The sequence below is a fragment of the Cherax quadricarinatus genome, chromosome 78 (assembly GCF_038502225.1).
Source record: "Cherax quadricarinatus isolate ZL_2023a chromosome 78, ASM3850222v1, whole genome shotgun sequence".
Lineage (NCBI taxonomy): Eukaryota > Metazoa > Arthropoda > Malacostraca > Decapoda > Parastacidae > Cherax > Cherax quadricarinatus.
The window spans coordinates 2,854,025-2,867,768 of record NC_091369.1 but is presented as its reverse complement, the minus strand read 5'-3'; the positions used below and the strand labels follow the sequence as shown (position 1 = coordinate 2,867,768).

The following is a 13,744-nucleotide window of genomic DNA, read 5'->3' as shown; positions in this document are numbered from 1 at the left end:
CATAAACAGGGGCTCTCCTGTACATGGGAAATGAGAAGTAATCAGGTTAGATACAGTGGACCCTCAACCAGCGATGGCATTGATTAACGATAAATCTGACTAGCGATACATTTTAACGCAAAAATTTTGCCTTGACTAGCACTTAAAAACCCGACCAGCGCTATTCGTTCCATACGAGACGCGTCCACTTTGGCCTGAGCGTGCCTTACTTGTCCCGTGGGTGCCATTGTTTACAAGCCAGCTACCACGGTCGCTTCCAAACATACAACTGGAACATTTCATATTATCACAGCCTTTGTAGTGATTGCACCTGCAAAATAAGTCACTATGGGCCCCAAGAAAGCTTCTAGTGCCAACCCTACAGCAAAAAGGGTGAGAATTACTATGGAGATGAAGAAAGAGATCCTTGCTAAGTATGAAAGTGGAGTGCGTGTCTCTGAGCTGGTCAGGTTGTATAATAAACCCCAATCAACCATCGCTACTATTGTGGGCAAGAAAACGGCAGTCAAGGAAGCTGTTCTTGCCAAAGGTGCAACTATGTTTTCGAAACTGAGATCGCAAGCGGTAGAAGATGTTGAGAGACTTATTGGTGTGGATGAACGAGAAACAGATAGCAGGAGATAGCATCTCAAGCGATCATATGTGAAAAGGCTAGGAAATTGCATGACGATTTAATTAAAAAAATGCCAGCAACTAGTGATGTGAGTGAATTTAAGGCCAGCAAAGGTTGGTTTGAGAGATTTAAGAAGCGTAGTGGCATTCATAGTGTGATAAGGCATGGTGAGGCTGCCAGTTCGGACCACAAAGCGGCTGAAAAATATGTGCAGGAATTCAAGGAGTACACAGACAGTGAAGGACTGAAACCTGAACAAGTGTTTAATTGTGACGAAACAGGCCTGTGTTGGAAGAAAATGCCAAGCAGGACCTACATTACTCAGGAGGAAAAGGCACTCCCAGGACATAAGCCTATGAAAGACAGGCTTACTCTGTTGATGTGTGCCAATGCTAGTGGTGATTGCAAAGTGAAGCCTTTATTGGTGTATCACTCTGAAACTCCCAGAGTGTTCAGGAAAAACAATGTCGTCGAGGCTAATTTGTGTGCGCTGTGGAGGGCAAACAGTAAGGCATGGGTCACTAGGGACTTTTTCTATGACTGGTTACACCATGCATTTGCCCCCAATGTGAAAAATTACCTAATTGAAAAGAAATTAGACCTTAAGTGCCTCCTGGTATTAGACAATGCTCCTGGTCATCCTTCAGACTTGGCAGAGCGACTGTCTAGGGACATGAGCTTCATTAAGGTGAAGTTTTTGCCTCCTAATACCACTCCTCTCCTGCAGCCCATGGACCAGCAGGTCATTTCCAACTTCAAGAAACTGTACACAAAAGCTTTGTTTGAAAGGTGCTTTGTAGTGACCTCAGAAACTCAACTGACTCTAAGAGAGTTTTGGAAAGATCATTTTACCATCCTCAATTGTGTAAACATTATAGGTAAGGCTTGGGAGGAAGTGACTAAGAGGACCTTGAACTCTGCTTGGAAAAAACTGCGGCCAGAATGTGTAGACAAAAGGGATTGTTGAGGGTTTGAGGCTAACCCTGAGAATCCTATGCCAGTTGAGGAATCCATTGTGGCATTGGGGAAGTCCTTAGAGTTGGAGGTTAGTGGGGAGGATGTGGAAGAGCTGGTGGAGGAGGACAATGAAGAACTAACCACTGATGAGCTGCTAGATCATCTTGAACAGCAAGAGGGCAGACCTGAGAAAACTGCTTCGGAGGAGGGGATAGAGAAATTGAAGAAGTTGCCTACTTCTAAGATTAAGGAAATGTGTGCAAAGTGGCTTGAAGTGCAAACCTTTTTTGATGAAAATCACCCTGACACAGCTACTGCAAGCCGTGTTGGCAACCTGTACACTGACAATGTTGTGAACCACTTTAGGAAAGTCATAAAGGAACGAGAGGTACAGGTATCTATGGACAGATATGTTGTGCGACAGAAGTCCAGTGACTCTGAAGCTGGTCCTAGTGGCATTAAAAGAACAAGGGAAGTAACCCCAGAAAAAGACTTGCTACCTCAAGTGCTAATGGAAGGGGATTCCCCTTCTAAACACTAAGAAGATCAACGGTCTCCCCTCCTCCCATCCCATCAGTCATCACCAGATCTTCAATAAAGGTAAGTGTCATGTAACTGTGCATGTCTTCTTCAATTTGTGTGTATTAAAATTAATATTTCATGTGGTAAAAATTTTTTTTCAATACTTTGGGGTGTCTTGCACGGATTAATTTGATTTCCATTATTTCTTATGGGGAAAATTAACTTGACTAACGATTATTTCAATTAACGATGAGCTCTCAGGAACGGATTAATATCGCTGGTTGAGGGTCCACTGTACAAAAAAGAGGAAGGTAACTCAAATCCTTTGAATCAAGGAGGCTTTACACATATTGAGGCACCTTTCTGTATGGGATTATTCTTTCTAGAGTGTAATGATTATATATATTTATATATATATATATATATATATATATATATATATATTATATATATATATATATTATATATATATATATATATATATATATATATATATTATATATATATATATATATATATATATATATATATTATATATATATATATATATATATATATATATATATATATATATATATATATATATATATATATATATATATATATATATATATATATATATTTTTTTTTTTTTTTTTTTTTTTTTTTTTTTTTTTTTTTTTTTTTTCAACAAGTTGGTCGTCTCCCACTGAGGTAGGGTGACCCAAAAAAGAAAGAAAATCACCAAAAAGAAAATACTTTCATCATCATTCAACACTTTCACCACACTCACACATTATCACTGCTTTTGCAGAGGTGCCCAGAATACAACAGTTTAGAAGCATATACGTATAAAGATACACAACATATCCCTCCAAACTGCCAATATCCCAAACCACTCCTTTAAAGTGCAGGCATTGTACTTCCCATTTCCAGGACTCAAGTCCGACTATATGAAAATAACCGGTTTCCCTGAATCCCTTCACTAAATATTACCCTGCTCACACTCCAACAGATCGTCAGGTCCCAAGTATCATTCGTCTCCATTCACTCCTATCTAACATGCTCATGCACGCTTGCTGGAAGTCCAAGCCCCTCGCCCACAAAACCTCCTTTACCCCCTCTTTCCAACCCTTTCGAGGACGACCCCTACCCCTCTTTCCTTCCCCTATAGATTTATATGCTTTCCATGTCATTCTACTTTGATCCATTCTCTCTAAATGACCAAACCACCTCAACAACCCCTCTTCTGCCCTCTGACTAATGCTTTTATTAACTCCACACCTTCTCCTAATTTCCACACTCCGAATTTTCTGCATAATATTTACACCACACATTGCCCTTAGACAGGACATATATATATATATATATATATATATATATATATATATATATATATATATATATATATTATTTTTTTTTTTTCAACAGTGGTCCCCCGCTTTTCGTAGTTCCCGGCAATCGTAAAATTCGCCAATCATAGGGGTATTTTCGTATAAACATGGACTCGCTTTTCATAGGTTGACTCACGAGTCGTAGTTCATCCGGGACGCGTACCCACGGCGTGAGCCAGGGCGGCAGCCAGTCTGGCATTGTTTACAAGTGAGCGAAGGTCCCCTCACGTGCTCCAGCGAAATATTTCATAATATTCCATTTATTTTAGTGCTTGCAAGTACTAAATAAGCTACCATGGCTCCAAAGAAAGCTCCTAGTGCCAAGCCTGTGGTAAAGAAGGTGAGAAATACGATTGAATTTAAGAAAACCATCATTGAACAATATGAAAGTGGTACAAGTGTGGCCGAACTGTCCAGGATGTATAAGAAACCCTACACAACCTTATGTTCCATAGTGGCCAAGAAAAATGAAATAAAGGATGCTGTTGTTGCAAAGGGAGTAACTATGCTGTCAAAAATGAGATCACCAGTACTGGAAGAGGTTGAGAAGTTATTATTGGTGTGGATAAATGAGAAACAATTAGCAGGAGATACTCTTATGACTTCGTTTATTTGTGAAAAGGCTAGGCAGTTACATGAAGATTTGGTAAAGAAATTGCCTGCAAATAGTGGTGAAGTGAGTGAATTTAAGGCCAGCAAAGGCTGGTTTGAGAGATTTAAGAACTGTACTGGCATACACAGTGTGGTAAGGCATGGTGAGGCTGCCAGTTCGAACCACAAGGCGGCTGAAAAATATGTGCATGAATTCCAGGAGTACATAGAGGCTGAAGGACTGAAACCTGAACAAGTGTTCAATTGTGACGAAACAGGCCTCTTTTGGAAGAAAATGCCAAAGAGGACCTTCATTACACAAGAGGAAAAGGCAGTGCCAGGACACAAGCCTATGAAAGACAGGCTGACGCTAATGTTCTGTGCTAATGCTAGTGGGGATTTCAAAGTGAAGCCATTGCTAGTGTACCATTCTGAAAATCCCAGAGTGTTCAGGAAAAACAATGTTATGAAAAGTAAATTGTGTGTGTTTTGGAAATCTAATAGTAAAGCATGGGTCAGATTGTGTCGACAAGAGGGATTTTGAAGAATTTGGGAGTGACCCTAATGAGCCTATGTTTGTTGTAAAATCAATTGTGGCACTGGGGAGTTCCATGGGGTTGGATGTGAGTTTGGAGGATGTGGAAGAATTGGTGGAAGACCACAATGAAGAGCTCACCACTGAGGAGCTGCAAGAGCTTCAGCAGGAAGAGCAACACATCGCAGCTCAGAATCTTGCTGCAGAGGAGGAGGAAGAGAGATGGAAGAAGGTGCCTTCAGAAATTAAAGAGATTTTTACTATGTGGGGTAAGATGGAAAGCTTTATGGAGAAACATCACCCAAACAATGTTGTTGCAAGCCAGGTTGGCAACATGTACAGTGGCAAAGTCTTGGGCCATTTTAGGGAAGTGTTAAAGAGACGCCAGAAACAGAGCTCTCTCCACAGTTACTTTGCGAGACAGGACTAGAGTGACTCTCAAGGTGGTCCTAGTGGCATTAAGAAACAGAGAAGAGAAGCAACCCCAGAGAAGCAATTGGTACCTGAGATGTTGCTGGAAGGGGATTCCCCTTCCAAACTATAAACAATCCACTCTCTCTCCTCCTCCAGTCTCCCATACACTAAGAAGAATCTCCAATAAAGGTAAGTGTTATGCTGTTAATGTTTCATTCATCATTTCCCATTGTATTGTTTATGTACTACATGTATATTTCATGTTAAAATTTTGTTTTGTTTTAATACTTCTGGGTGTCAGGAATGGATTAATTGTATTTACATTATTTCTTATGGGGAAAATTGATTCGCAAATTGTAAATTTCGTTTATAGTAGCTCCTCCAGGAACGGATTAATTACGAAAAACGAGGGACCACTGTGTGTGTGTGTGTGTGTGTGTATGTGTGTGTGTGTGTATATATATATATGTATGTATATATATGTATGTATATATATATATATATATATATATATATATATATATATATATATACACACACACAGTGGTCCCTCGTTTTTCATAATTAATCCGTTCCTGGAGGAGCTACTATAAACGAAATTTACGATTTGCGAATCAGTTTTCCCCATAAGAAATAATATAAATACAATTAATCCATCTTGCCATATAGAACAAGCGAAAATTTGTGTATGCAATAATTTCACCAAAATCTTTCTGAACCTAACGAAAAAAATATATTTCACTGTGTTTGTTTAATATTAAATTATTGTAAACAAATCTAAAATATATTTAGTTGGGTTAGGCTAAAATAAATTGTTCTTGTTATAATAAGGTTAGGTAAGTTTTCTAAGATTCTTTTGGTGCAAAATTATAAATTTTTACATCAACATTAATGAAGAAAATTTATCTTTTAACGTATAAGAGAAAATTTCAGAAAGGACTTAATTTTAAATGAGTTCTTGCTAATTGACCAGTTTTACATATTCAGCACGACATATATATACATACATACATACATACATGTCATTATTCTCTTAAATTTTGCACTGAAGAAGGATTCCTAGCAATTTTAAAACATTTCAAAGCTTTTTTTTTTTTTTTTTTTTTTTTTTTTTAATTTGTTTTGAGACTCAATTTTAATGAGATTTGTGACATGTGTCTGTATATACTACAGGGTGGAATGTATGTTTTCCAAATCTTTGATTCCTATTCTGCAAGTGGCATCATTTTGTTGAGCATCTGCTTCTTTGAGTGTATTGTCATCGCCTGGGTGTACGGTGCCAAGCGCTTCTCAGACAATGTTGCCATGATGCTGGGCCATGCCATCAATCCCTTCTTCACTATTTGCTGGCGGTTCATCACTCCGCTTCTCACCCTGGTCAGTATGCCACTAGTGCCATCTATGTAAATTAATTTTTATAATAAAGCAGCAATGAATGCCCCATGTGGATTTAGGATTTTTTTTTTTGGGGGGGGGGGGGCAGAAGAAGTAATTATTTGCAAAGAGCTGTTATTTTCACAAGAAAGTGTTCAATACACTTGGATCATACAGTGGTAAGGAAGTGCTAAATTTGTATGGGTCATAGAATGCCAGAGTAAATACCATACAGCTATAATAACCTACAAGTGAAATTTATTAAGTATTTTTATGCTAGAAACCAAGAAGCAAGAAAATTACCATCATGAATGTCATTGTATGTGATCAAAGGCTACATCTTATTATCATTATAATCAGAACTAAGTGCTATTATTATTATTATTATTATTATTAACTATTATTACTATTATTATAATCAAGGGAAAGTGTTAAGCCTGTAGAGGCCTGCTTTGAGTGTTTCAGTCCAATATATAGGTACATGTACATGTACACGTTTATTTATACACACTCATCTGAGTTTTCTTTGATTTTATCTTAATAGTTCTTGGTCTTATTACTTTTCCTTTTATATCCGTGGGGAAGTGGAATAAGAATCTTTCCTCCGTAAGCCATACGTGTTGTAAAAGTCAACTAAAATGCCGGGAAGAATGGGCTAGTAACCCCTTTTCCTGTAAAGATTACTAAAAAGAATAAGAAGAAGAAAATTGTCAAAGTGGGAAGTCTGAATGTGCGTGGATGTTGTGCAAATGATAAGAAAGAGATGATTGTGGATGTTATGAATGAGAAGAAACTGGATGTCCTGGCTTTAACCCTTTCAGGGTCCAAGGCCAAAATCTGAAGTGGTGCCCCAGTGTCCAAGAATTTAAAAAAAAAAATTTTTTATTTTTTTCTTATGAAATGGTAGAGAATCTTTTTGTGAATGTAATAAAACAAAAAGTACGAAATTTGATGGAAAACTGACGAAATTATGCTCTCGTGAATTTTGATGTGTCAGCGATATTTACGAATCGGCGATTTTGCCGACTTTGACTCCCATTTTAGGCCAATTACATTATTCCAGTCGACCAAATTCTTAGCTATTTCACTAGTATTACTTCTATTCTATCGATTGAGCACAAGAAATCACCAAGTCAACTGTTTCAACTACAAAATAAAGTGACTGGAAATTGGTAATTTGGCCAATTTAACACAAAGTTCAAAATATTCCAATTTCAAAATAGGGTCCGGAATAAACAATGTAGGTATTCCTGGCACTAAACTAACATTAACTCTGTTCATTAGTTATGTTTTGAGGGTTTACAAATAAATTCCGTTTTGATTTTTTATTCACATAATGAATTTTTATTCACACCAAAAAAATAGAAGATTTACTGTTATGCAATATTGTAATAATTGTATAAATATCATCACCACATTTGTGAATGCATATTAGACCCACCAGCTGGCGTGTATTAGACGTGTGAGGTCGTTTGTTTACTCTTGAACATAGGCAAAAATTTAACATTTCCGCCACTTTGAACTCAGTTTCAAGCTATTTCCAGTGCTAACATCAATCAAAATTATCTCTATTTCTGTAATATGTCTTCCATTCTATCAAATGAGACCAAGAAATCACAAATACAACTATAAAAAACATACGAAAAAACACTGCAAAGTCCCTGTTTTAATCGAAAATCATGGTCTCAGTTTTTTTTCTCTCATTATACACAGTGTGCTGCAGGATTTGTTTTATGTGGTGCACATATACCACATAGATGTATTCTCTCATATCTAGGCCCAAATTTACCACTCACAGTTTATCAGAGTGAGCTGAGCTCATGACGTAGAGCTACGGTTTGGACCCTGAACGTAAAGCCGTAGATCTACGGGACGGACCCTGAAAGGGTTAAGTGAAACAAAGCTGAAGGGGGTGGGAGAGTTTCAATGGAGAGGAATAAATGGGATTAGGTCAGGGGTTTCAAATAGAGTTAGAGCTAAAGAAGGAGTAGCAATAATGTTGAAGGATAAGCTATGGCAGGAAAAGAGGGACTACAAATGTATAAATTCAAGGATTATTTGGAGTAAAATAAAGATTGGATGTGAAAAGTGGGTTATAGTAAGCGTGTATGCACCTGGAGAAGAGAGAAGTGTAGAGGAGAGAGAGAGATTCTGGGAAATGTTGAGTGAATGCGTGGGGAGTTTTGAATCAAGTGTGAGAGTAATGTTGGTTGGGGATTTCAATGCTAAAGTGGGTAAAAATGTTAGAGGGAGTAGTAGGTAAATTTGGGATGCCAGGGGTAAATGTAAATGGGGAGCCTTTAATTGAGCTATGTGTAGAAAGAAATTTGGTAATAAGTAATACATATTTTATGAAAAAGAGGATAAATAAATATACAAGGTATGATGTAGCACGTAATGAAAGTAGTTTGTTAGATTATGTATTGGTGGATAAAAGGTTGATGGGTAGGCTCCAGGATGTACATGTTTATAGAGGGGCAACTGATATATCGGATCATTATTTAGTTGTAGCTACAGTTAGAGTAAGAGGTAGACGGGAAAAGAGGAAGGTGGCAACAACAAGTAAGAGGGAGGTGAAAGTGTATAAACTAAGAGAGGAGGAAGTTCGGGCGAGATATAAGCGACTATTGGCAGAAAGGTGGGCTAGTGCAAAGATGAGTAGTGGGGGGGTTGAAGAGGGTTGGAATAGTTTTAAAAATGCAGTATTAGAATGTGGGGCAGAAGTTTGTGGTTATAGGAGGGTGGGGGCAGGAGGAAAGAGGAGTGATTGGTGGAATGATGAAGTAAAGGGTGTGATAAAAGAGAAAAAGGTAGCTTACGAGAGGTTTTTACAAAGCAGGAGTGTTATAAGAAGAGCAGAGTATATGGAGAGTAAAAGAAAGGTGAAGAGAGTGGTGAGAGAGTGCAAAAGGAGAGCAGATGAAAGAGTGGGAGAGGCACTGTCAATAAATTTTAATGAAAATAAGAAAAAATTTTGGAGTGAGTTAAACAAGTTAAGAAAGCCTAGGGAAAGTATGGATTTGTCAGTTAAAAACAGAGTAGGGGAGTTAGTAGATGGGGAGAGGGAGGTATTAGGTAGATGGCGAGAATATTTTGAGGAACTTTTAAATGTTGAGGAAGAAAGGGAGGTGGTAATTTCATGCACTGGCCAGGGAGGTATACCATCTTTTAGGAGTGAAGAAGTGCAGAATGTAAGTGTGGTGGAGATACGTGAGGCATTACATAGAATGAAAGGGGGTAAAGCAGCTGGAACTGATGGGATCATGACAGAAATGTTAAAAGCAGGGGGGGATATAGTGTTGGAGTGGTTGGTACTTTTGTTTAATAAATGTATGAAAGAGGGGAAGGTACCTAGGGATTGACGGAGAGCATGTATAGTCCCTTTATATAAAGGGAAAGGGGACAAAAGAGATTGTAAAAATTATAGAGGAATAAGTTTACTGAGTATACCAGGAAAAGTATACGGTAGGGTTATAACTGAAAGAATTAGAGTTAAGACAGAATGTAGGATTGCGGATGAGCAGGGAGGCTTCAGAGTGGGTAGGGGATGTGTAGATCAAGTGTTTACATTGAAGCATATATGTGAACAGTATTTAGATAAAGGTAGGGAAGTTTTTATTGCATTTATGGATTTAGAAAAGGCATATGATAGAGTGGATAGAGGAGCAATGTGGCAGATGTTGCAAGTACAGTGGACCCCCGCTTAACGAACTTTTTTCATTCCAGTAGTATGTTCAGGTGCCAGTACTGACCGAATTTTTCCCCATAAGGAATATTGTGAAGTAGATTAGTCCATTTCAGACCCCCAAACATACACGTACAAACGCACTTACATAAATACACTTACATAATTGGTCGCATTTGGAGGTGATCGTTAAGCGGGGGTCCACTGTATATGGAATAGGTGGTAAGTTACTAAATGCTGTAAAGAGCTTTTATGAGGATAGTGAGGCTCAGGTTAGGGTGTGTAGAAGAGAGGGAGAATACTTCCCGGTAAAAGTAGGTCTTAGACAGGGATGTGTAATGTCACCATGGTTGTTTAATATATTTATAGATGGGGTTGTAAAAGAAGTAAATGCTAGGGTGTTCGGGAGAGGGGTGGGATTAAATTATGGGGAATCAAATTCAAAATGGGAATTGACACAGTTACTTTTTGCTGATGATACTGTGCTTATGGGAGATTCTAAAGAAAAATTGCAAAGGTTAGTGGATGAGTTTGAGAATGTGTGTAAAGGTAGAAAGTTGAAAGTGAACATAGAAAAGAGTAAGGTGATGAGGGTATCAAATGATTTAGATAAAGAAAAATTGGATATCAAATTGGGGAGGAGGAGTATGGAAGAAGTGAATGTTTTCAGATACAGTGGACCCCCGCTTAATGATCACCTCCAAATGCGACCAATTATGTAAGTGTATTTATGTAAGTGCGTTTGTACGTGTTTGCTTGGGGGTCTGAAATGGACTAATCTACTTCACAATATTCCTTATGGGAACAAATTCGGTCAGTACTGGCACTTGAACATACTTCTGGAATGAAAAAATATCGTTAACCGGGGGTCCACTGTACTTGGGAGTTGACGTGTCGGCGGATGGATTTATGAAGGATGAGGTTAATCATAGAATTGATGAGGGGAAAAAAGGTGAGTGGTGCATTGAGGTATATGTGGAGGCAAAGAAGGGAATGTATGAAAGTATAGTAGTACCAACACTCTTATATGGATGTGAAGCTTGGGTGGTAAATGCAGCAGCGAGGAGACGGTTGGAGGCAGTGGAGATGTCCTGTCTAAGGGCAATGTGTGGTGTAAATATTATGCAGAAAATTCGGAGTGTGGAAATTAGGAGAAGGTGTGGAGTTAATAAAAGCATTAGTCAGAGGGCAGAAGAGGGGTTGTTGAGGTGGTTTGGTCATTTAGAGAGAATGGATCAAAGTAGAATGACATGGAAAGCATATAAATCTATAGGGGAAGGAAGGAGGAGTAGGGGTCGTCCTCGAAAGGGTTGGAAAGAGGGGGTAAAGGAGGTTTTGTGGGCTAGGGGCTTGGACTTCCAGCAAGCGTGCATGAGCGTGTTAGATAGGAGTGAATGGAGGCGAATGATACTTGGGACCTGACGATCTGTTGGAGTGTGAGCAGGGTAATATTTAGTGAAGGGATTCAGGGAAACCGGTTATGTTCATATAGTCGGACTTGAGTCCTGGAAATGGGAAGTACAATGCCTGCACTTTAAAGGAGGGGTTTGGGATACTGGCAGTTTGGAGGGATATGTTGTGTATCTTTATACGTATATGCTTCTAAACTGTTGTATTCTGAGCACCTCTGCAAAAGTAGTGATAATGTTTGAGTGTGGTGAAAGTGTTGAATGATGATGAAAGTATTTTCTTTTTGGGGATTTTCTTTCTTTTTTGGGTCACCCTGCCTCGGTGGGAAACGACCAACTTGTTGAAAAAAAAAAAATATAGGTCTTCATTTTCTCTGGTTATGTAAGATACTGCATTTCAAACTTTCATAAGCACTGTCCTTTTAATAATGTATTTCTTTCTTTCAACACACCGGCCATATCCCACCAAGGATAAATGTATTTATTCTGCATAATTATCACATAAAAGTATGAGCAATATTCATTCTCTCATTTAATTTTAAGATTATAAATACACACACTGTAGAAGTTATGAGAGTTTTATATGTTGGAAGACAATTGATATTGGGAGTCAGTGGAAGTTTATTATTATTATTCATATCATCACAGGAAAGCACTAAACTCATAAGGATTGTAGAGCACCAGGGAAAGGGAAGGTGGGATATAAATAGGTTTGATTCAAGAAGGGAATTCTCATTCCCTGGTTCAAGAACCTTTCACCAGTTCTTGAAGGGCAACAGTGAAGTTTTGGTTGCTCACTGGTAATCATATATATTATTGTTGTTTCTCTTCCAGAGTATGGTTATCTTTGCACTGGTGTTTCACACTCCATTGACCTACAACAAAACATATGTGTATCCTGTGTGGGCGCAAGCTATGGGCTGGCTCCTGGTGTTCGGTTCATTGCTATGGATTCCTGGTTATATGCTATATAAGTTCTTCCAGTACCCGGGTACCTTTAGGGAGGTAGGTCCCAAGAAATACCTGGTTCAGATCCTTCTCTATTATTATTATTGTTATTGACTATTAGGCAGTTTTGCATAAATGAAAAGAAATCAGAATGGGGGACCTGTTATAAGTGGTGTCCCGCTAGGTTCAGGCTTGGGCCTTTAATGTTCACAGTCTACATAAATAATATACAGTAGATGAGATAATAAATAGCACCATAAGCAAGTTTGCCAATAACATTAAAATAAGCCTTTCAATAATTTCTGGGGCAGACATTAGAGAGCTACAGAATGATGGATACATTGATGTTGTGGTCAGAGAAGTGGTGCAGTTAAAACGTGGATAAATGTAAGGGTCTTTTTTTTTTTTTTTTTTTCAACAAGTCGGCCGTCTCCCACTGAGGCAGGGTCTTATTCTGGAAAAATGAAAAAAAAAAAACACTATGGCACTTATAAAGAAATTTAACCCTTACTCACAATGAATGTAAAAAATAATTTAGGAGTTCTGGTTAGCAGAAATCTGAAGCTAAGACAACGCTGCAAAGTTTTCATGACACACCTTCATATAAAGTAGTTTATACAGTATAACAAAGGCCTCAGGTTATACTTCAATTTTATATATCCTTGTTAAGGCTTATTTAAATAATGCTGCTTAGTTCTGTTCTCCATATTACAGAACGGACATAAATATGCTGGAAAATAGAGAAGGATAATGTGGATGATCCCATGTATCAGAAACCTTTCTTATGATGATAGGCTGATGACACTAAATTTGTACTCTCTGGAAAGATGTAATAGTAGGAGGGATATTGAAGTGTACAAATGGGAAACATGAATAAATAGTGGAGGCATAAATAACATACTGAAAATGTGTGACCAAGATGGGGCTCACAGCAGTGATTTAAGTTGGAGAAATTTAGATTTAGAAAGGATGTAGGAAAGCTCTGGTTTACCAATAGAGTGGTAGGCAAGTGGAACAAATTCCTGATTAGTTTCAAGTAAGAACTTTGGGTAGCACTAAAAATAGGTTAGACAAATACACTAGTGGGTGTGAGTTGGACCTGCCTAGCTTGGGCTAGTAGGCCTACTCTAGTGCTCCAGTGAAGGGATATCATTCTCAATACATTTTATGGAACAAAGGCAAAGCTCAAGAAGCCTTGTTTGATGAATATCTTACTGTGTATATTGCTTTTTCCTTGTAATGTAAGACAATTTCACAAATAACTCAAACTTTTGAGAAGAGAGACTAGGTGATTTGGTCTGTCCCAAACTATTATGAGGGACA

General features: G+C 38.1%; 1 protein-coding gene across 1 annotated transcript in view; it reads left to right on the top strand.

Annotated features, from left to right (window-relative positions):
- LOC128701551 (sodium- and chloride-dependent creatine transporter 1) overlaps nt 1–13,744 on the top strand; it is an 84,399-nt gene that overhangs the window by 64,093 nt on the left and 6,562 nt on the right. Inside the window, exons 10-11 of the mRNA XM_053795293.2 lie at nt 6,179–6,382; nt 12,308–12,478. Coding sequence (XP_053651268.1) covers nt 6,179–6,382; nt 12,308–12,478 — 375 coding nt within the window. The remainder of the gene's footprint in view (nt 1–6,178; nt 6,383–12,307; nt 12,479–13,744) is intronic.